The sequence below is a fragment of the Embiotoca jacksoni genome, unplaced genomic scaffold, assembly GCF_022577435.1.
Source record: "Embiotoca jacksoni isolate LCO1_2020_lvr unplaced genomic scaffold, fEmbJac1.0.p SCAF_15, whole genome shotgun sequence".
Taxonomy (NCBI): Eukaryota; Metazoa; Chordata; class Actinopteri; family Embiotocidae; genus Embiotoca; species Embiotoca jacksoni.
The window spans coordinates 7,817,378-7,834,960 of NW_027185285.1; the positions used below are offsets into that span (position 1 = coordinate 7,817,378).

Sequence of the window (17,583 nt, forward strand, 5' to 3'; positions counted from 1 at the left end):
ATGTTCGTTGGGCCGGCCCCAGTCCTCTTGGCTTTCCACCTTCGGCCACTTGATCTTGCTGCACCTTTCCATCCGTTTTGGGCCGGCGACTGGTTGCGTGTTTTGAAGGAGGGCTGATGTGCTTGTCGCTCCGGGGGATTGCCTCCATATCTTGATAATGAAATAACATTGCCATCTAACACAACATGGCTGTGCCACTTCACAATAGTTAAACGATTTATTTTTTTTTTGCCATTCGTGTTAATAGTCATCTTGTCAGTACAGTCTCCATTTAAGATCTCTAATTAAGCTACCAAATAGAAAACATTGACAAAAAAATATTATTTTTTTTTTAAATAAAAAAATTAAGATACTACTAGCAGTAGACTGGCCTTGACAACCAAACTGAAGACATAAGATTGATATTCGGAGTTCTCCTCAGATGTCACCTTGAAAAACAATGAGATCGAGTCACCGCATGTACAGCCGCAGGTTTGATCTGAGGTGACAAAGTGCAACAGAGAGAAAAAAAATAAAACATCGGAATAATGTGGATTAACGTTGGAGGGAAAAAAAGGAAGCATTGAATCATAAAACTAAGATCGCGTGTCCTTTGCAATCTTGTTTTTCTTTCCTTTTAGTTTGGTTTTTTTTTGGTGGGGAAGTCTGCGTTCTTTTCTGAAGCAGCGATAGTTTGTTCTGCAGTTTGTATCCTTGCTGGCTAGATTTTTTTTTTTTTTTTTGGTTTTGATTCTAATCAAAGTTAAACAGAATGACAGCCACTGAAAACAGAAGGCTCAACTTGGGAAAAGCTGAAGTGGGAGCCTCGAACGAAACCTTTGCTGGGACTCCAGACTTGTCACTCTAAAGTGCAAACGCGAGGTCTCGCTCTATTAGTAAGCATCAATAGAACTCAAAAAATGAAACATGAAATCTTCACAGTTGACAGTTAAGTGTTACGCCGACTCAAACGGAAAAACACACCCTGCGGAGCAGAAGTGATGATGCATTGTAGAAATGAAAAAATATATATATATATATATATTCCTGCTTTAAGTTGCCGCACTTTTATCTCTAATGATATAATTACGTTTTTGTGTTACATGAAAAACCCACAAAAGACAGCTATTCGAAACATAATGGATTATTCCTTGACCATAGTGTACGACTGAATGATTTAAATATGTATGGTAACGAGTACTCCAACTGAAATGTGTCCGTCTTTGTGGATATATAGATTAAAGCATACTGTATGTGGTCCGCCAATAAAAAGTACTATTAGTCCAAAGATTACCGAGATCTCACCTGGTGTAAAATCAACTCTTAAGAACGAGGCCAAGAACAGAAACCCTCTGCAGGAAAGACACTAAGGTTTATGCCTCCAGCATGTATGAAAGTGTGGAGACAAGTGAGAATATCTGATGCCACTCTGAAGGTCAATTCGCTAGAAATCCAAGTTGCTGTGTGCAAGTCCACTGTGCTGCAACTTGTCCTGTCCTGTGGACTGATGATAATCTTATCAGTTATGTAAATACTTCCTGTCGTCCTCTCTCGCTCTTGGTCCTCTCAGACCGTTCTCCCTCCGTGACCGTAGTCCAGTATAGAAATGTGTCCATATAAGGCTATTGCAGAATCCCATTCAAGTCTAGCCCGTGAGGAAGACAAGCCGATGTCCTCCCCTCTCTGTTGTCCCGCTGGAGCCTTGGCCCAAAGTGCAGCGAGAGGAGAGAAAGGGATAAAGAGAGGGGAGAGAGGGGGGCCCGAATGCACATAATCGAGGACACCATGCATCAGTGATCGCTTAGAGCTGGTTGGTACACTAAAGCGGCGAGAGGAGGGGGTGGGGGGGGGGCCGAGGAGGACAGGAGGAGGACAATAGCTACAGTTGAAAAAACAAATCCCAGTTAGGAAATTGGCAAAACACCAAAGCCAAACAAAGCTAACAAGGGACCCGGGCGGGCAACTAGTTGCGGTTGCTTGAGGGTAGCTACAGAAGCCCATCCGACGCAGGGAGACCTCAGGTGTTGTGGCAGCTCTAGTAGGTGAGGCGGGAGGCCTTCATGTTGTAGCAGGGTCTGTCTGTGAGGCCCCCGGCTCCAGAGAACAGCGACAGGCCCTCCGCTTTCTCCAACACAACCTCCAGCTCCTGAAAGTCCTGCAGCCGAGCCACGTCCTTGTCCTGGAGAGGAGAGGAGAGGACAGGAGAGGACAGGAGAGGAGATCACCTTTAAATCAACAACACAGTCTACAAGTGATGAAGAGGAAGAGAGCCTATTTTAAAGTGATTAATGACACAGAAACTACACACGGTGGAGCATTTTACAACACCGCCGACAAAAGCTCTCATTCCTCCTGTCGCTACTGCTTAGGCATCGAAGAGTGCGCGAAAAGGGCGGAGAAACTTGAGTGTTATGATGAGGTCAAAGGCTGAAATGATGAGCCCATAAAGTGAAAATGAATCGGCAATAGTCACCGTTTTATTATTGATCAAACACTCACTGATGCAGTGAATGCGTTTTTCTTGACACCTTGTAGTCTAAACAACGAATCAAAAAGTAACTGACACAATGCTCAAAAGTCAAAAATGAACCATTAGTTGCAGCCCAAAACCAAAAAGCTTCCATTTATAACGTGACCAGGCAGTACGTGTTTCATTCTTTGGAAGAAAGAGGAAACAAAATAGAGAGTAAACAAAATAGAGAGTAAACACAGGTTGGGGACAGTTTTAATGTGGAGTTAAGTGACTCCAAAACAACCTAATTAGAGTTAGGGACCGTGTCACTTGTGTGAGTCAGAGAGAGAAGAAGGAAGAGACAGACTGCAGAACTCAATTGCTTAAATATATTAATAACATGAAAGGACCGGTGGCATTTCACTTAACTCACTTTCGTGACTAATTCTCTGAGCACGCAAAAGAGGCAATTCGACTTGTCGTGAAATTTGAGATGATTAGTGTTCATACAAATAATAGTCCTTTTTATTTGATTTTTTTTTTTTTTTAATTTTATACACTTTATTAATCCCCGAGGGGAAATTTCTTCACTACAGCATATTTCTATGATACTATTACAGAAGCATGCCGACAAATACCAGTGGTGGAGATTGATACTAAAGAAAAAAAAACCTCTTGGCTCAATGAATACCTAGAAAACATACAGAAAATGATCAAGAGTGGGAAAACTTCCTATGAGCTGAAAGTTTGCCATTATGAGTTCCACTTTATTAATTTATTAAATGTGTGAGCTTGCTGGAAACACACACGTTGGAGAAAACAGTCCCCGGTGTGCACGTGACACTGCGGGACAACGTACACCCGTGTAGTGTCTGAGCCTTCTTTCCTCACCTTTCTTAACATGGTGTTTGGCAGCTTTCGGATCTTCTCCACGTGCTCTGCACTGATGTCCAACTCGCGGCAACAGACTCTCAGAAGGGAGCGATAGGTGAGCTCCTGGCGGTCCAGCTCCACCTCAATGAAGTCGTTCTCTCGTGCGTTGGGATTCTGGATCCGCACCTTCAGTACCAACTCTGGAGGGAAGAACCACAACAATCATGTACTCGTTAAGCAGGTGAAGACTCACTGATTTACGTATACCTATTTCATCCTTATGACACAAGGACGAGAAAAAAAAAATAAAAAAAATTTGCTGGTTTATGTTTTATACTTTGAGATCAGCTGAACTGTTGAAGATGTTTGTGTGTCTCTGCTACCGAGCCTTTTGACAGTCCAGACATCCTACCGAGTGACATTAGCGACCCTTTCTGGCTTGGCAAGTCGGGTGTCACCGCTCGAGACATGTTGTCGTGCATCTTATTGATCACTTGTCTGAAAATGATCTCGCCACACAACCGTGACCAATGAGGGACAGAGTGGCAGAGTTTGTCAACGGGTTTTACACCCGAGAATTAAAGTAGCGGACTGTCTTGCGGGCGTTCAGCTGCGTGCTGTAAATGAACGGGGTCTCTGCCAGTGGCCTGGCAACCTCAAGGCAGTGGAGGAAGTCACTGCTCCCCGTGCATCGAGTTATGTGCTTGGAGTCCGTAACTCGCTGTGAAACCACGGGCTGTAGTTTTTACATGTCCGTTTATGTAGAGATTAAACAAACAAGACATAAACGAGTAAATAGAACATCTTGTGAATTAGTACATTTTTACGAATAAGTGGAATCTGTACTGTTGGACTGAGCCAGGAAAGTTTTGTTTTTTTTCTTCCTGCTGATTTGGTTTTTCAATTCAGCTCACCTTGTACATTGACAGGGAAGGTGCTGGTGAAGAAGAAAGGCTGGAAGGCTGGCATGGGCCCACTGGCCTGGCTGTAGCTCAGCTGCTGTGGGATTGACTGCTGCCTGCTCACAGTTGGGTTAGTGCTGGCCACCGGGGCTTGGACCTGGCTGCCACCGTTGCTGGCCAAGCTGGGGCAAGGTGAGGCCAACGGAGGCGAACACATGGTGCCGTTATGTGCCACTGCATGCGTATAGTCAGCATGGTTGACAAGGTGAGGCTCAATTGACACGTCCATGGGCACGGTGCAGTTGACAACAGTGTGATTGTGGGACGAGGCCGTGCTGGGCAACACGCCGTTTTGCTCAGACACAGGAATGAATTCCGCAGCCTGGGCCTGGCTATGGTTGACGGCGGGGTTTGGGGGGGGAGTGGGGCTGTCAGAGACCAGGCTCTGGGATTTCTGAGGCTCATGCGTTGGGGAACTGGAGGTGGAATCACTCTGCGTGTCTTCAGCGTGTTCTCCAGAACCGTTGTGTGTAAGGTGCTCGGCGAGGATGATTTCTGACTTGTTGTCCATCTTGGAATACATGAAGGGCGGGTTGGACAGGTAGTTGGGGATGATTGGCAACTCGGGCTCCTTGACTTCAGGCACTTCCTCCACCTCAACTGTGGCAATAAAGTGTGTAAAAAAAACAAAACAAAAAGAGACTTAAACACAGTTTAAAACAATAACAAAGACAGCAGATACACTTCAACAGCATTCAAGGTTAGAAGTAAACATGCTTATCAGAGTATGACGATAAAGAGTATGATGATAAAGAGTATAATGATAAAGAGTATGATGATGTGACACAAACAGGGAGCCAGTGAGATAAACGTGTACTTTACCTCCTAACAGTCGTTTGATCTCTGGCCTGGATGTGAGCTGCGAGGCCAGCTCATCCTTAGCCGTGAGGATTTCTTTGTCTGCTCCACAACTGAGTAAGTAGGACACTATGTGCTTATGGTTCCTCTTGCACGACCAGTGTAGGCATGTCCTGATGGGATTATTGGAGGGAGAAAAACACTTTGATGAACTAAAACAACCGCAACACATGCTGATGAAATGGTCGAGTCAAGAGATGACGCGAGAAAGCCACATTAACACGTTACATCCTGTCATCAAACAGGCAGCATCCCGAGCTGGGGCCGGACGACGTGGACAAAATCAAACACCTCCATATGGGACGATTGTTGGTTCTTTCAACAACAACAAAAAAAAAGATTTACACGATGAGATTTTTGATAAATTATCATCGGTCAGCCGGATAAAATAACCAAGTAATAACTATGATAATAACAACTAAAACAGTCAATTAAGTACAGAAAATGACATCACTTTACTGTAGTGCGTCCTTTAAAACCTGCAAAACAAGGTAATAATGCCATGTCACAACATTTTGATATCTGGTCTTATATCATATCGTGATATGATAACATATCAACATGGCACCCAGCCCTAGTTAACCTCATACACCCTCTGAACTGCACGTGTTTTTGTGTGACTCTCGTGTACATAATGAAGGACATTATTGTCATCAGAGACTCGCCAGACACGAGTACAATTTTAAACATAATGTCAATCATCTCACGTCAACATTTACGGGTAAACCCCAAGAAAGTGTCGCATTACTTGTGTGAAAACGTCGGAACATCGCGGTCACTTAATTATTAAAGATTACTTTAATTATTATTATTATATTATTATTACTTTATAGTTGCGATATGATATTTTTTTTAAACAATGAACTGACCGATCGACTATTGGAAATGAGAGTAAGTCACATGTCATATTTATACTTTACTCCACAGTCACTGATCTGTATGTTGTTATATGATAATACGTGTCACTTTAAACTTTCACACAATAATAATAAATAACTGACAGGGCTTTAATCTTTTAGTTTTGGGAGGTCGTGATTAAAGTGACAGAGGACTGGATAAATAGTTAACGAGCCCATTTTTTTTTTTTTAATCCGGGCGTCCTCCCGCTGAACTTTTTAAATGTTCGGCGCAAAACGGACACGTTTCGTGGCGACGGCAGGAAAAAAAAAACCAAAACCAAAACAAAACAACCCTCTTGTCCCCGCTGATTGGAAACACACTCACCATCCATTGATTTCGTTCTGCGAGTTCACGTTCACTCCGCTCTCCACCAACGTCCGCACTTCGTCGATGTCCCCGATGGCGGACGCCTCTCTCAGCCGCTCCTGCAACTCTTTATCCAGCGAGATCGTGGACATTTTGGCGCAGACGGCTAGCGACTGTGAGAGATCATAAAGGCCTCGTCAGACTCCGAGTCGCCGATACTATTCAACACCCCCCCCCCCCCCCCCCTCCCTCTCGGCTGCTAACATTAGCTGGCCGGCTAATCTCACCTGCTGGCTCGCTCGACGCGGTGCTGGCGAGATTCTTCCTTTTGGTGTTTCAAGCAAACAGCTCCGTCTAAATGTTGACTTCGCGTTCACGCAGCGAGTCCGGTCCTCGCCTTTTACATCTGCTCTTACTGCGCGTTGGTAGCGCCACCGCCGGCACCCGCTACACCCATTCAATCCACCCCGGAGATACCGTCAAGTGTGCAGCCGAAAACACCCACCGCCTCATCGGGGTGGAGAGGAGAGGAGAGGAGAGGGTGGAGGAGGAGGGGGGGGGGGGGGGGGGCATCTTTAGATGTGACAACAGTGAGCAAAATGTTAGTTCCCCTCTGAATAGTCCATGTTAGGCTCCACGTTTTTTTTTTGTGTCAGTTAACCTCACCTAAAATATAATGGCATTATCCGTTCAATCCAAGTTGATCACCATTCAGTACAAACTGTGACAAATACAAGTTTAAACTGCTGTCATCAGCTCACACGTGTTGCAGGGTTATCAGTCCCTGAGTGTTAGCCGATTGTCCACTCCAGAAAATTGTTAGAACAGTTAATCACCAGTATTCATTGCGATGTCGTTTGCAATATGAACGACAAGTGAAGTTGCACATAAATGCATCAATAACGTACGAATGTTATTATTGAATAGACCATTATACCTGCATTTCCTTTATATGACCACTGGAGGGCAGTAAACAGTTATGATCCCAAGTAAAGCAACTTTTACTGAGGGCAGAAATAAGTGTTAAATTAGTTCAAACAAGTGTGTGGGGGAGGAGGGAGGGAGGGTTATAATCTGTATAAAACCTGTATTATATTCCCACTGAAGAATGTAGAGAGAATGTAAAGTGTTTACAGGATGTGTTAATATGCTAATAATAATAAATAAATAAATAAATTATTAGTATTATTATAATTATTATTATTAATTATTAATTAATAATAAAGCAGGATCAAAACGATAATACGCAAGTAAAGTAGAAGTGTGTCTCCAAAAAGTACTTGAGTAAAAGTACTTAGTTACTTTACCACCACGAAATCACGGGACCCTCAGTTTGCGCCACGAGAGTTCCGGTCGAGGCGGACCGTTACATTACTTCCGGTGAAAACTTTAAAAAAAATAAAACAAAGCAGATACGTGCAGCGTGTTTTTGCTTAAAATAAATCCCGTGTTTGTACGTGTATGAATTTTCGGTTTCACAAGCAAATGTGCAGATGATTGTTTGGAGCAAAAAAAAAAACAAACAAAAAAACGGAGTCTTGGACGTTGGACTCTTATTCGACATTTATTGCATCGTCATAGTTGTACTTCCGGTTCAGAGGCGGATGTTCCTGCTCGCGGACTTGTGAACGGGCGTTGTTGTTACAGCGTCTGCCATTTTGATTAGAAGTCCTCCGATGGTGTGAACTGGCGCTCCGGGGTAGATCGTAGTTTTTTGTTTTTTTTTTAAATCAGGGCCGCACTCTTAGGAAAAAAAAAATAAAAAATAAAAAATGCTCTCCGCAGCCCAGCTCCTCGATGAGTTAATGGGCAGAGATAGAAACTTGGCCCCCGACGAGAAGCGATCCAACGTACGGTGGGACGACGAGAGCGTAAGTTAGCCTCGCTAGCGTGGGAAGCTAACATGAGGTTAGCTGTATCCGTTGTCCATTAAAAAAAAAAAAAAAAAAAAAATCACAAGTGTATCCTCACGCGTGAGTCCTCTAAATTAAGACATCTGTCACCGGATCAGATTCCGTCTGTCGCGCAGGTGGACATTTTGAGCGCCGCCTTGTTTTGCAGGCGTGTTGGCAAATGGAGCAGCCGGAGTTTGCTAATGCTAACGGCGTTTCACGAGGCTTTCTGCTGGCGCCGATTCGAGTTGGAGTCATTGATTCTCGGCACGATAATCTGCTCATTACGGAGCTCATGTAAGGATCCAGGGAGGGAAAAACAACAACGACTATTTGTTGTACCGTGAGCGGTAACGACACATCGCTAGGCAAACAAATAAGAACAAGAAAAACATTAAGAACACAAATTAAATAGAGTAAAAAGGTCCATGGAAAAAAAAAAAATGACAGCATGCAAATCACATTGACTTATTTTTTTTTGTGTGTGGCTGCGGGGACTAAAGAGCTGTTTGTTAGGTGCTAACTTGAGAAACAAGCATTCACACACGTGTGTCTGTTTGAACGTGATCATTTCTTCCTGGTTGTTAAGACGTAACTGTAATGTGACGTTGGATTTCCAAAAAGTTTGAAGAATGCTTGAAATATACAATAAAAGTGTCTCTTCTTTATTCAGGTGTGCCGATACTATCTGTGTGGCTTCTGCCCAGCTGAGCTGTTTACAAACACCCGCTCTGACTTGGGTAAGTGGGAAATTTGAAGACCCATCAATGAATGACAATTAATCCAGCTGTAATGGACAGATCCACGTCCACCTTTTGTATTTTAAAGGGTACTAAGATGCTGTAATTATTTCTCAGGTCCCTGTGAGAAGATCCATGATGAAAATCTCAGAAAATTGTAAGTTCAGATGTTAATTTGTTTTAATTTTTAATTTTTTTTTTTTTTTTTGGGGGGGGGGGGGGGGGGGGTAATTTCTTCACGTTTTTGACATTTCCGCCTTTTAAACTGTTTTTTGACTGTTGCGTTTAGGTATGAGAAAAGCTCTCGGTTTATGAAAGAGGGCTACGAGCGAGACTTTCTGCGCTATCTGCAGTCGCTCCTGGCAGAAGTGGAGCGGCGGATTCGGAGAGGACATGCTCGACTTGCACTTTCCCAGGCTCAGCAGAATGCAGGGGTTCGTGCTTTGATTTTTTTTGGGGGGACTTTATTCTAAGAGTCCTCGGTTACATCTCTCTTGTCTTCTCAGACTACAGCACAAATCAAACGGAAAAAAAAATCACATGGCCTGTGTGTTTCTGTCTGAGATACGGTGTGTGTTTTCTGCAGGGCCCCGGTCCATCAGGAAAGAATGAGGAGAAGATTCAGGTTCTAACGGAGAAGATTGAAGACCTAGTTTTACAGGTTTGCAACAAATACATCGAAATAATGTTGTTGTTTTTTTTTTTTTTAATGAGTGCATTGGTAAATTGGAAAAGCAGGGAATTCTCTAATTTGAAGAGCTGTCACGTGCCTTTGCCAGATGGTATCAGAGCTGGAATTACCTCCAGGAAAAACCTTATTTTGTTCCCTAAATTAAATTGTATTAAATGAGATGTTGCCTTGCGCTCTCTCTAGATTTCAGTGTTATTCCATTGCAACATGATGTTTTTGCTTTTACTCAGATTGAAGAATTGGGATCAGAGGGGCGAGTGGAGGAGGCCCAGGGAATGATGAAGCTGGTGGAGCAGCTGAAGGAGGAGAGGGAGCTGCTGAGCTCTACCCCCTCGGTGAGTCAGCGAGCCCCGGGCTAAACAACCTACAGACACTGTTCAAGATAGTAGGCGCTGCTCACGTAATGCTACCTGTGGACAAAAACAAGTTTTATTATATTCAGATGATGAAATTCATGTTATTTGTGTGATGTTTATGTTAAAGGTGTTATTATTACTATTATTATTACTACTACTACTACTACTACTACTGTAAGCATCTTGTTAAGTGTCCTCAAGGTAAAATTTGGGCAACCAGTTCTAATCAGTCAGAAATATATTTTCTTTCGTGACATGTAAACCATGTACTGTACATATGTTTAGACAATCGAGAGCTTTGCCGCACAGGAGAAACAGATGGAGGTGTGTGAGGTGTGCGGGGCCTTCCTCATTGTGGGTGACGCACAGTCCCGAGTTGACGACCACTTGATGGGCAAGCAGCACATGGGCTACGCCAAGATCAAATCCACCGTAGAGGAGCTTAAGGTAACATTTGTCATACGTGTGTTTTATGTGTTATGAGATGCATGAATTGTCTGTTATTAGTCATTGGATTAAAAGTCTGTTGGATCATTTCAGACAGAATTCTAGCACTATTTTGCAGTTCCTATTTAGTAATAGCTGAGCTAACACAAGCTACTACTGTAAAAAAAAAAAAAAAGATCTTTAGCAGGTTATTTCCCCGGATCATGTTTGGTATTAGCGCTTGTTTAAGATGGAATGTTTTTGTTAGAAAGGATGTGATGAATTCTGTTTGTTTATCCTCAGGAGAAACTGCGTCGTCGGTCCGAGGAACCCCCGGGCGAAAACCCAGCGGTCAAACGGGACAAAGAAGACCGGGAGCGCGAGAGGGAGGAGCGGGAGAAAAAGCGCAAAGAGGAGGAGGAGAAGGAGAAAGAACGAGAGAAGGAGCGGGAGAAGGAGAAGGAACGAGAGAGAGAGCGGGAGCGCGAGAGGGAGAGAGACCGGGAACGGGACAGAGACCGGGACCGGGACCGGAGGGCCCGCCGGAGTCACTCCAACAGCCGTCACTCCAGTCGGGCATCAGACAGAAAACGGAGCAGATCCCGCGATCGCCGGAGGTCCAGGAGCAGAGATAAGGACAGGGAGAGGGAACGCAAACGCAGCAGGTATGGCTGGCTATCGAGAACCACAGTTCATCTATAGAAATATCATCGGATTTTCACTTTAAATGTTTTATATCTTAAGTCTTTTGGAGTTTATAAATGGGAGAAAAGCCGCCATAAAGTTAACGTAGTGTGTCAGGAAGTGGCAAAATCAGCCTTTCTGCTCACGTGCAGCAAAACTGACACTGGTTTCCCAGGAGAACATTTAATCAGCCAAATTCTGCATTATTAAATTACAAATCAAAGCTCTGCCTCTAAAATTATAACCTGTAATTTGTTCAAATTGCAACCAGGTTTTACCAGGTCAACATACGAGTCTGGGCACCCTTCTAGGGGAATTATTTCCAGTCATCGTATCCCCATAGGCATAGACCCGGGGTCAATTTTGAAACTATCGGATTAGCCTTTAACCAATTGGCTTTGAACACCATATGATCCAAAAAGCTGAAAAAACATTTGCTAGACTTTAACGTCGTTGCACTTATTATCCACAATCACAGCAACTCAGAGGAGAAGACATTACAGTTTGACCTTTTCATTGTTTTAGATTTTGTTCATCGCCTGCACTCTCACACGGCAAGTTATCCCTGTTTCGACTTTGTAATTGTAATGCAACGTTAACAGGCCAGTTTGCCACTGACCCTTCATAATACTTTTTTTTTGACCAGATTTAACTTCATTTGTTGATTGGGCTGCGTGTTATTTTTGGAATCGGCTTCCTTGTTCCCCAAATGCTGCCAAAACTTCTCTTTACTGCCCTGATAGGAACTGATCTGTTTAGCTTGACACTGTAAATCCCGCGTCTCCTGTAGAGAATACAAATATTGCTGGAAATGTAGTCATGCAACTAACGGCACACCTCAATTGCACAGAGAGTCATGCATTCAATATGTGCACCACTGGAAAGAACACATGCCACTGCATGATAAAATGGCTGAATATACATGTGTTTTTTTTTTTGTTTTTTTTTGTGACGTGAAATATACAAATCTTTTGTTGCTGCAATGAGTTTTCCTCCTGCGTCTTTCCGCAGAAGCCGGGACAGGGAGAGGAGGCGCAGTCGCGATCGCTCTGACAGAAAACGTCGCTCACGCAGTCGTGACAAAAGGAGGTCGCGCAGTTCGGAGCGCAAATCTCACCGCCATCGCAGTCGGAGCCGCAGCAAGGACAGAGACAGAGAAAAGGAGAGAGACAGAGAGCGGTCATCCAAAGACAAAGGTCAGGACTGGTATCACTTTTATGTGTGTGTGTGTGTGTATATAGTTACTATACTTTAAAACAACCGTGAGGGCGGGGTACACTCTTAACCTCACGTTGCGATGTGGTGAGGACTCAGAAATGTCTTTTTATTCTTCTGTATCTTTTGGGACAATCCGGCCAGCGTAGACGTAGTGCTGCTCAGAGCACACCGGAACCAACGACACGACATTTTCTTTCCTCCACGTGAGGAAAGAAAATGTTCACAGTTCTCTTGGTCTGGTTGAAATTCCTTTAAAAAAAAAAAAAAATGTAAGTGCTTAAAGATCCAGTCATCTCTAAAGCGAATGTCATGCAGATCCAATAAGAACAATTGGAGTGGTCATAGTTGTCATGTTGACGTACGAGATGTATTGATTGTGTCATAATATCAACTCGCCGCCTCGTTTTGACCCATTACCGTTACCGCATTAAAAGCTTCTACAAACTCAACACTACGTATACCGTTTCAAAATGAACACCCTTCTGGTGTTTCAGCGGACAGAGACCCTTCATTTCCTAGCAAGGCTTTTAATTGTGAAACATTTTTGACCGAAATCAGACAATAATACTTTATACGAGTAATCCAGGAAAGCCATTTAAAATAGCACGATTCAAATGTATTAAAGTGATTCAAATATCTGTGCTACATTACTATTGTATGTAAACTTGCCTCAATAGTGGTTACGCAACCTTAGAAGGAGCCACAATTTATCAGCGCACATGCGTTAAAGTTTCACACTGGCGCCCTAAAAAAAACAAAACAAGAATACCTCTACGTCCCTGCCGACTTACTAGTTCCGACGGCGGGCGCCGACTCCTCTGCTGCACCTGAGACGGGTAATCCACAAATGAGAAACGGTCACCTGATGAATGCGCGTGCGCGCCATGTTTTCTCAGACCGTAAGGCGACAGAGGAGCGGAGCAGCGTTAAGAAAGAAAAGCACTCTAGTGACGGCGACGCGGCTGCCATCAAGGCTTCGTCAGAAGCGGAACCGATGCAGACGGAGGCGGCTGCCTCCTCCCCTCTGCTTAACGGCCAGCAAGAGCTCCTCCATTCTGAAGGTGACACTCAGTCCAATTAAAACTGATCTGATAGGACCTCAGATCAGGCTCAGGTAAGTGCGTCCTCCTCCTCGCTCCCCCCTGGCTCTCAACCCAACCCACCACCCTCTCACGTACCCCCACCCCACCCCACCCCGCCCCGCCCCTCCCCACCTCTCCCGCCCCCCCCCCCTCCCTTACCCACCCTCTCACCCCTCCTCTCCCACCCTTATTTATGTTCAGTTCAATGCCTATGATTTTGTCTCATGTACTGTATGCAAATATCTTTATCCTGTTTTTGAATAGTGCATCATAAATATGCACTGAAGATGAAGGACTAGGCCCGATGAATGAGAAGAAGGTAGAAAACATTCACACAAAGCCAAGAGGGAAAGGCCAGTGTAGCCCTGAGCAAACATGCCCGGAGGTACCCCTCGTTTTGTATCGGTTTTTGATCCTTATTAGATGTATATTTGTCTTTGTTGACAAAATGGCAGAAAAAGAAAAAAACATTAACTGATTCAAATAATAATAATAAAAAAAAAAATCCTGCCTGTATTTACCTGTTTTTATTTTTATTTTATTTTTTTTAATTTTTTACTTTGAAGTAGTAGGAAAATGTAATAACTTGCTATTTGTTGAGATACCACATTCCATATAGGGAGGACATTCAGTCACCGTGTGTCTACATGTTCATACACACAGACGTACATTTAGCCTTCGCCAAAGATGTGTGTGTGACCAACAAGTCATTTCTTTATGCCGTAATCATAACTCAAATGCCATGGATTTGTTGTCCAGCTTACTGTGCCTAATAATGCCATGCAGTGTGTGTTTTGGGGGTGGGGGTGGGGTGGGGGTGGTGTTGTAGCACCGGGGAGGTGGGGGGGGGGGGGGGGGGGGGGGGCTAACGTAACTAACTAACTGGAGGGGTAGGGTTTATCGAATGAATTGCAGCTGACTTCCATACCTCACACAGCGTTGGTGTTGTGAGCGAGACCACATGAGAAAAAGGGCAAATTAAAAATCATGGATACTCTCTGACTGTCAAACTGTGCAGGTACTCACCCCAGGTACTCCTTTCTCTACCCACATCCATTTCTGAATGCTGTTGCCTGTCAGAAAAACAAAACAAACAAAAAAAAAAACTGTCTCCAGAACATCAATTTAAGAACTTGATTGTGTACATTTCTTTTAATTGTGTTTACTTTGTTTCTGTATTTGTTAACTTTCTAATATGTTTTGGGGGGGGGGGAAGTCATTTGATAGGAACGTGAGAGACACGTTTTTAAAATGCTGAGATACACAAGACAGATTGCTTGATATACCTCTGCCAACAGCTGAAATCGTCACTGGTGTGCATGAATCCGTGCTGTTTGGCTATTTTAACGTTACGTCCGTTGTGCGTTTGTGACCTAAAGTGGAAATGAAATGTGCGAATATAACACGTCAAGTGCTCTTTCACTTTGGCAAAGGGAATATCGAATAGTGCTGTCGCTCATTTTGGATTCAGACTCGTGGAGTGTCTTTAGCTGGCAGACGTCTGATCAGATGTAATGCAGTTAAAATGTACATGAATATATTTAGAAAACATTGAGATACACACGCCAAATACAATCAAGACTTCAAATGTCTGTTTTGCTAGTGAATGGGTAGTTTTATGCATTATTAGCAGTGTCCACACTTTCCTCTGTGACTAAATTGAGGGCTTCATTTGACTTGTAAATGATTGTGGATGATGTTGATGATGATGATGATGATGCTCGAGTAGCAGCAGCTGGTTGCTGCAAGCACATGTTGTGGGGCCTTTTGCTAACATTGCACTTTGTGGACGTTTTTGCTCGACAGGGGAAGCTGGGAATATCTGGTGGAGGAAGAAGTGGAAGAGCGACTCTGATCCTCCCCTGAACCTGACACTTCGCTGCTTAAAAACAAGGTGAACCACAAATGTGTAGTGGCTTATTTAAAAACATGAACATAAAGTACACATGTAAAACAGGAGAGAGGAAAACAAGTACTTTGATTTTTCTTTCTTTCTTTTTTTGTTTTTTGTTTTCGTTTTTGGTTCCATCACCTGTCGTATCTTTTGGCTGGATGAGGGTAGTTGTGGTTCATCTGATATTCATCTGATTTCTTGGTCTAGATGTCAGGCACACGTCACGTTAAATACCAAACTTAGAGGAGATGTTCTTTTATTGGTTTTTGTTTTTCTTATTTTGAAAATCTTGACACATCCTCTGTGTTGACATTTAGTGAAAATGAAATAAAAAAAAACAGTGCTTGTGGTTTGTCTGAGTTTGTCAGGTTCTACGTCACGTCCTGGCCTCCTTTTTTTTAATGAAAAAAAAAATTACAAAAATCAGTTGAAAGTGTATGTACAATGTTAGACCCTTCACAGTGTCTCTTTTCTCCTCCACTTAGAGCTCACATTGATGGCTCTTGTCCCGTAACTGTAAAATATTCTGATTTAAGTTTGATCAAAAGAATGAAGATTTGTTTAATTTTGCCCTGCTTTTCTGTCCCATGTTGTCGCGATGAATAAAAAGCAAAAACTTATGAGCGTTGTGTTTTTCCATGTCGGTGAGAACACGTCTTTGATTGACTTGTGTTGAAAAACCAGTCAGTGATGTTAATGGGAGACTAAAAATCACCAAAAAAAAAACGAGGCTTCTGGAATATTTCATATATTTACCCTGGTGAGGTTTGCTTAAGTCACAATCAGACTTTGTCCAGGGTTTCTGTTTTATAGTTAATCCTTCATCTTCTCGTTGAGGGAGGATTGTACATTAACCGTGGGTATCATGGCATCACCAGATTCGTGCCAGTACAAATCCCTAATATCCTAAACTTGTCCCTTGAGATAATTAGATAACAGACTGCACAGGTATCGTGTTACTGCCGACCCCAGCAAACAAAGCACAAATGCAAATAATGAAATGGATCCTGGCTGAACGCCACCTGCCTTGTAGGACAAAGGAATGGAAAAATGTCATTTATCAGCAATTGAATGCTCCTTGGTCGTTTGTACTCGGCACTGAGACAAGTGTGATGTCTTTTAGAAGAAAAAAATTAGAAGAATACGACCGAATAATACCCAAGCTTTAAAACATTTCTATCTCTTAATAATAGTGAACAACTTGGTCATATGGGATGTTTCATTTCCTGAGAAGTCAGTACATGTATCAATGTCACTTAGAGTGAATGGCATACAATACATTCCTGTTTTATTCAGGCCCTTTAAGTTCTACATTCACACAAACTTTGATCTGAGCGCTTAATATCAAGCAAATAAACATCTTTCCCTCAGTCCCATCCACTCACAGTATTATGTGTCCCCAGCAGTGCCCAAATATCGGGCCTGTTGTTTTGCCTCGCTACTGACCTTTCCAAACCGGAGGCCCGTGGAGAAAGTGGCAGGAGTTAAAGAGGATGTTTCCTGGCGGCAGGGCTCCCGGGTCAGTGTGCAACCACGGTTTATCAGCCACACCCTGCAGGCTTCACCACAGACTGACATCAAGTCGAGACAGGAAAACAGCAGAAATACATCTCAACTGTTGTCATATCACTTGAAATGACAACAGCATAAAATGGGAGTTCTAGATTAGTAACCAATCAACCTTCAGCAAAATATAGGAAGCGAGGATATGTTAATAGTGTTGGAAACTCGGGAGAGCGAAACTGACTCAATGGACTCCCTTCAGTGATTACACAACCTGGACTCTACCTGCACACACACACACGACTCATTCTGACATTTTTTCAAATTTTTGGACGACATGCTATGGTATGGGCCTGGTTGGCTCAGGGGTCTCCTGAAGCAGCTGAGCGGTACCGGCAGGCCAGAAGGGCTGCGGCTGCAGTGGTTGCGGATGCTAAAACTCGGGCATGGGAGGAGTTCTGGGAGGCCATGGAGAAGGACTTTCGGATTGTTGTTCTGAATTTGTACCCTCATGGTTGAAATGTACTTATTGTAAGTCGCTTTGGATAAAAGCGTCAGCTAAATGAAATGTAATACATTTTTAATGACATTTTTCATAACATACTATACTATGACTTTTTAATTTTTAGCTACATGATTTAGTATGACTTTTTTTTTTTTTAAATTTTTGACGAAAAACGGACATTTTTATGACGTTTTGGATGTTTTTACCATAATATGAATTTTTTATGACATGTTATATAATATACTATATTGGACGACATACT

General features: G+C 43.1%; 2 protein-coding genes across 3 annotated transcripts; one reads left to right on the plus strand and one right to left on the minus strand.

The window, feature by feature from the left end:
- Positions 1 to 203: 203 nt before the first annotated feature.
- ankrd40 (ankyrin repeat domain 40) lies at positions 204 to 6,842 on the minus strand. The gene is made up of 6 exons (XM_069149290.1): positions 6,618 to 6,842; positions 6,349 to 6,503; positions 5,089 to 5,237; positions 4,219 to 4,866; positions 3,323 to 3,504; positions 204 to 2,158 (listed from the first exon to the last, which is right to left on the minus strand). The coding sequence occupies exons 2-6, from the start codon at positions 6,480 to 6,482 to the stop codon at positions 2,015 to 2,017; spliced, it is 1,257 nt and encodes a 418-aa protein (XP_069005391.1). The 5' UTR covers positions 6,483 to 6,503; positions 6,618 to 6,842; the 3' UTR covers positions 204 to 2,014.
- A 1,123-nt stretch (positions 6,843 to 7,965) lies between these two features.
- luc7l3 (LUC7-like 3 pre-mRNA splicing factor) lies at positions 7,966 to 15,933 on the plus strand. 2 transcript variants are annotated; one of them, XM_069149292.1, is made up of 11 exons: positions 7,966 to 8,201; positions 8,896 to 8,962; positions 9,080 to 9,119; positions 9,252 to 9,396; positions 9,549 to 9,623; positions 9,884 to 9,988; positions 10,295 to 10,456; positions 10,739 to 11,100; positions 12,134 to 12,315; positions 13,234 to 13,451; positions 15,226 to 15,933. In XM_069149292.1, exons 1-10 carry the CDS (start codon positions 8,103 to 8,105, stop codon positions 13,416 to 13,418), a joined length of 1,422 nt encoding a protein of 473 aa, XP_069005393.1. In that variant the 5' UTR covers positions 7,966 to 8,102; the 3' UTR covers positions 13,419 to 13,451; positions 15,226 to 15,933. The 2 variants fall into 2 exon arrangements, with proteins under 2 accessions (XP_069005393.1, XP_069005392.1); XM_069149291.1 differs by having other exon boundaries at positions 7,967 to 8,201; positions 12,131 to 12,315.
- The last annotated feature ends 1,650 nt before the right edge of the window (positions 15,934 to 17,583 follow it).

What these genes read in the sequence shown, in the direction of transcription:
- ankrd40 (XM_069149290.1), bottom strand. Translation starts at nt 6,482, where the DNA reads ATGTCCACGATCTCGCTGGATAAAGAGTTGCAGGAGCGGCTGAGAGAG. An exon ending in GATCAAACGACTGTTAGGAG is followed by an intron (nt 4,867 to 5,088) that starts GTAAAGTACACG and finishes TTATTGCCACAG; the next exon opens with TTGAGGTGGAGGAAGTGCCT. An exon ending in CTTCCCTGTCAATGTACAAG is followed by an intron (nt 3,505 to 4,218) that starts GTGAGCTGAATT and finishes TCTTCCCTCCAG; the next exon opens with AGTTGGTACTGAAGGTGCGG.
- luc7l3 (XM_069149291.1), top strand. Translation starts at nt 8,103, where the DNA reads ATGCTCTCCGCAGCCCAGCTCCTCGATGAGTTAATGGGCAGAGATAGA. An exon ending in GATGAAAATCTCAGAAAATT is followed by an intron (nt 9,120 to 9,251) that starts GTAAGTTCAGAT and finishes TGTTGCGTTTAG; the next exon opens with GTATGAGAAAAGCTCTCGGT. An exon ending in AGGCTCAGCAGAATGCAGGG is followed by an intron (nt 9,397 to 9,548) that starts GTTCGTGCTTTG and finishes TGTTTTCTGCAG; the next exon opens with GGCCCCGGTCCATCAGGAAA.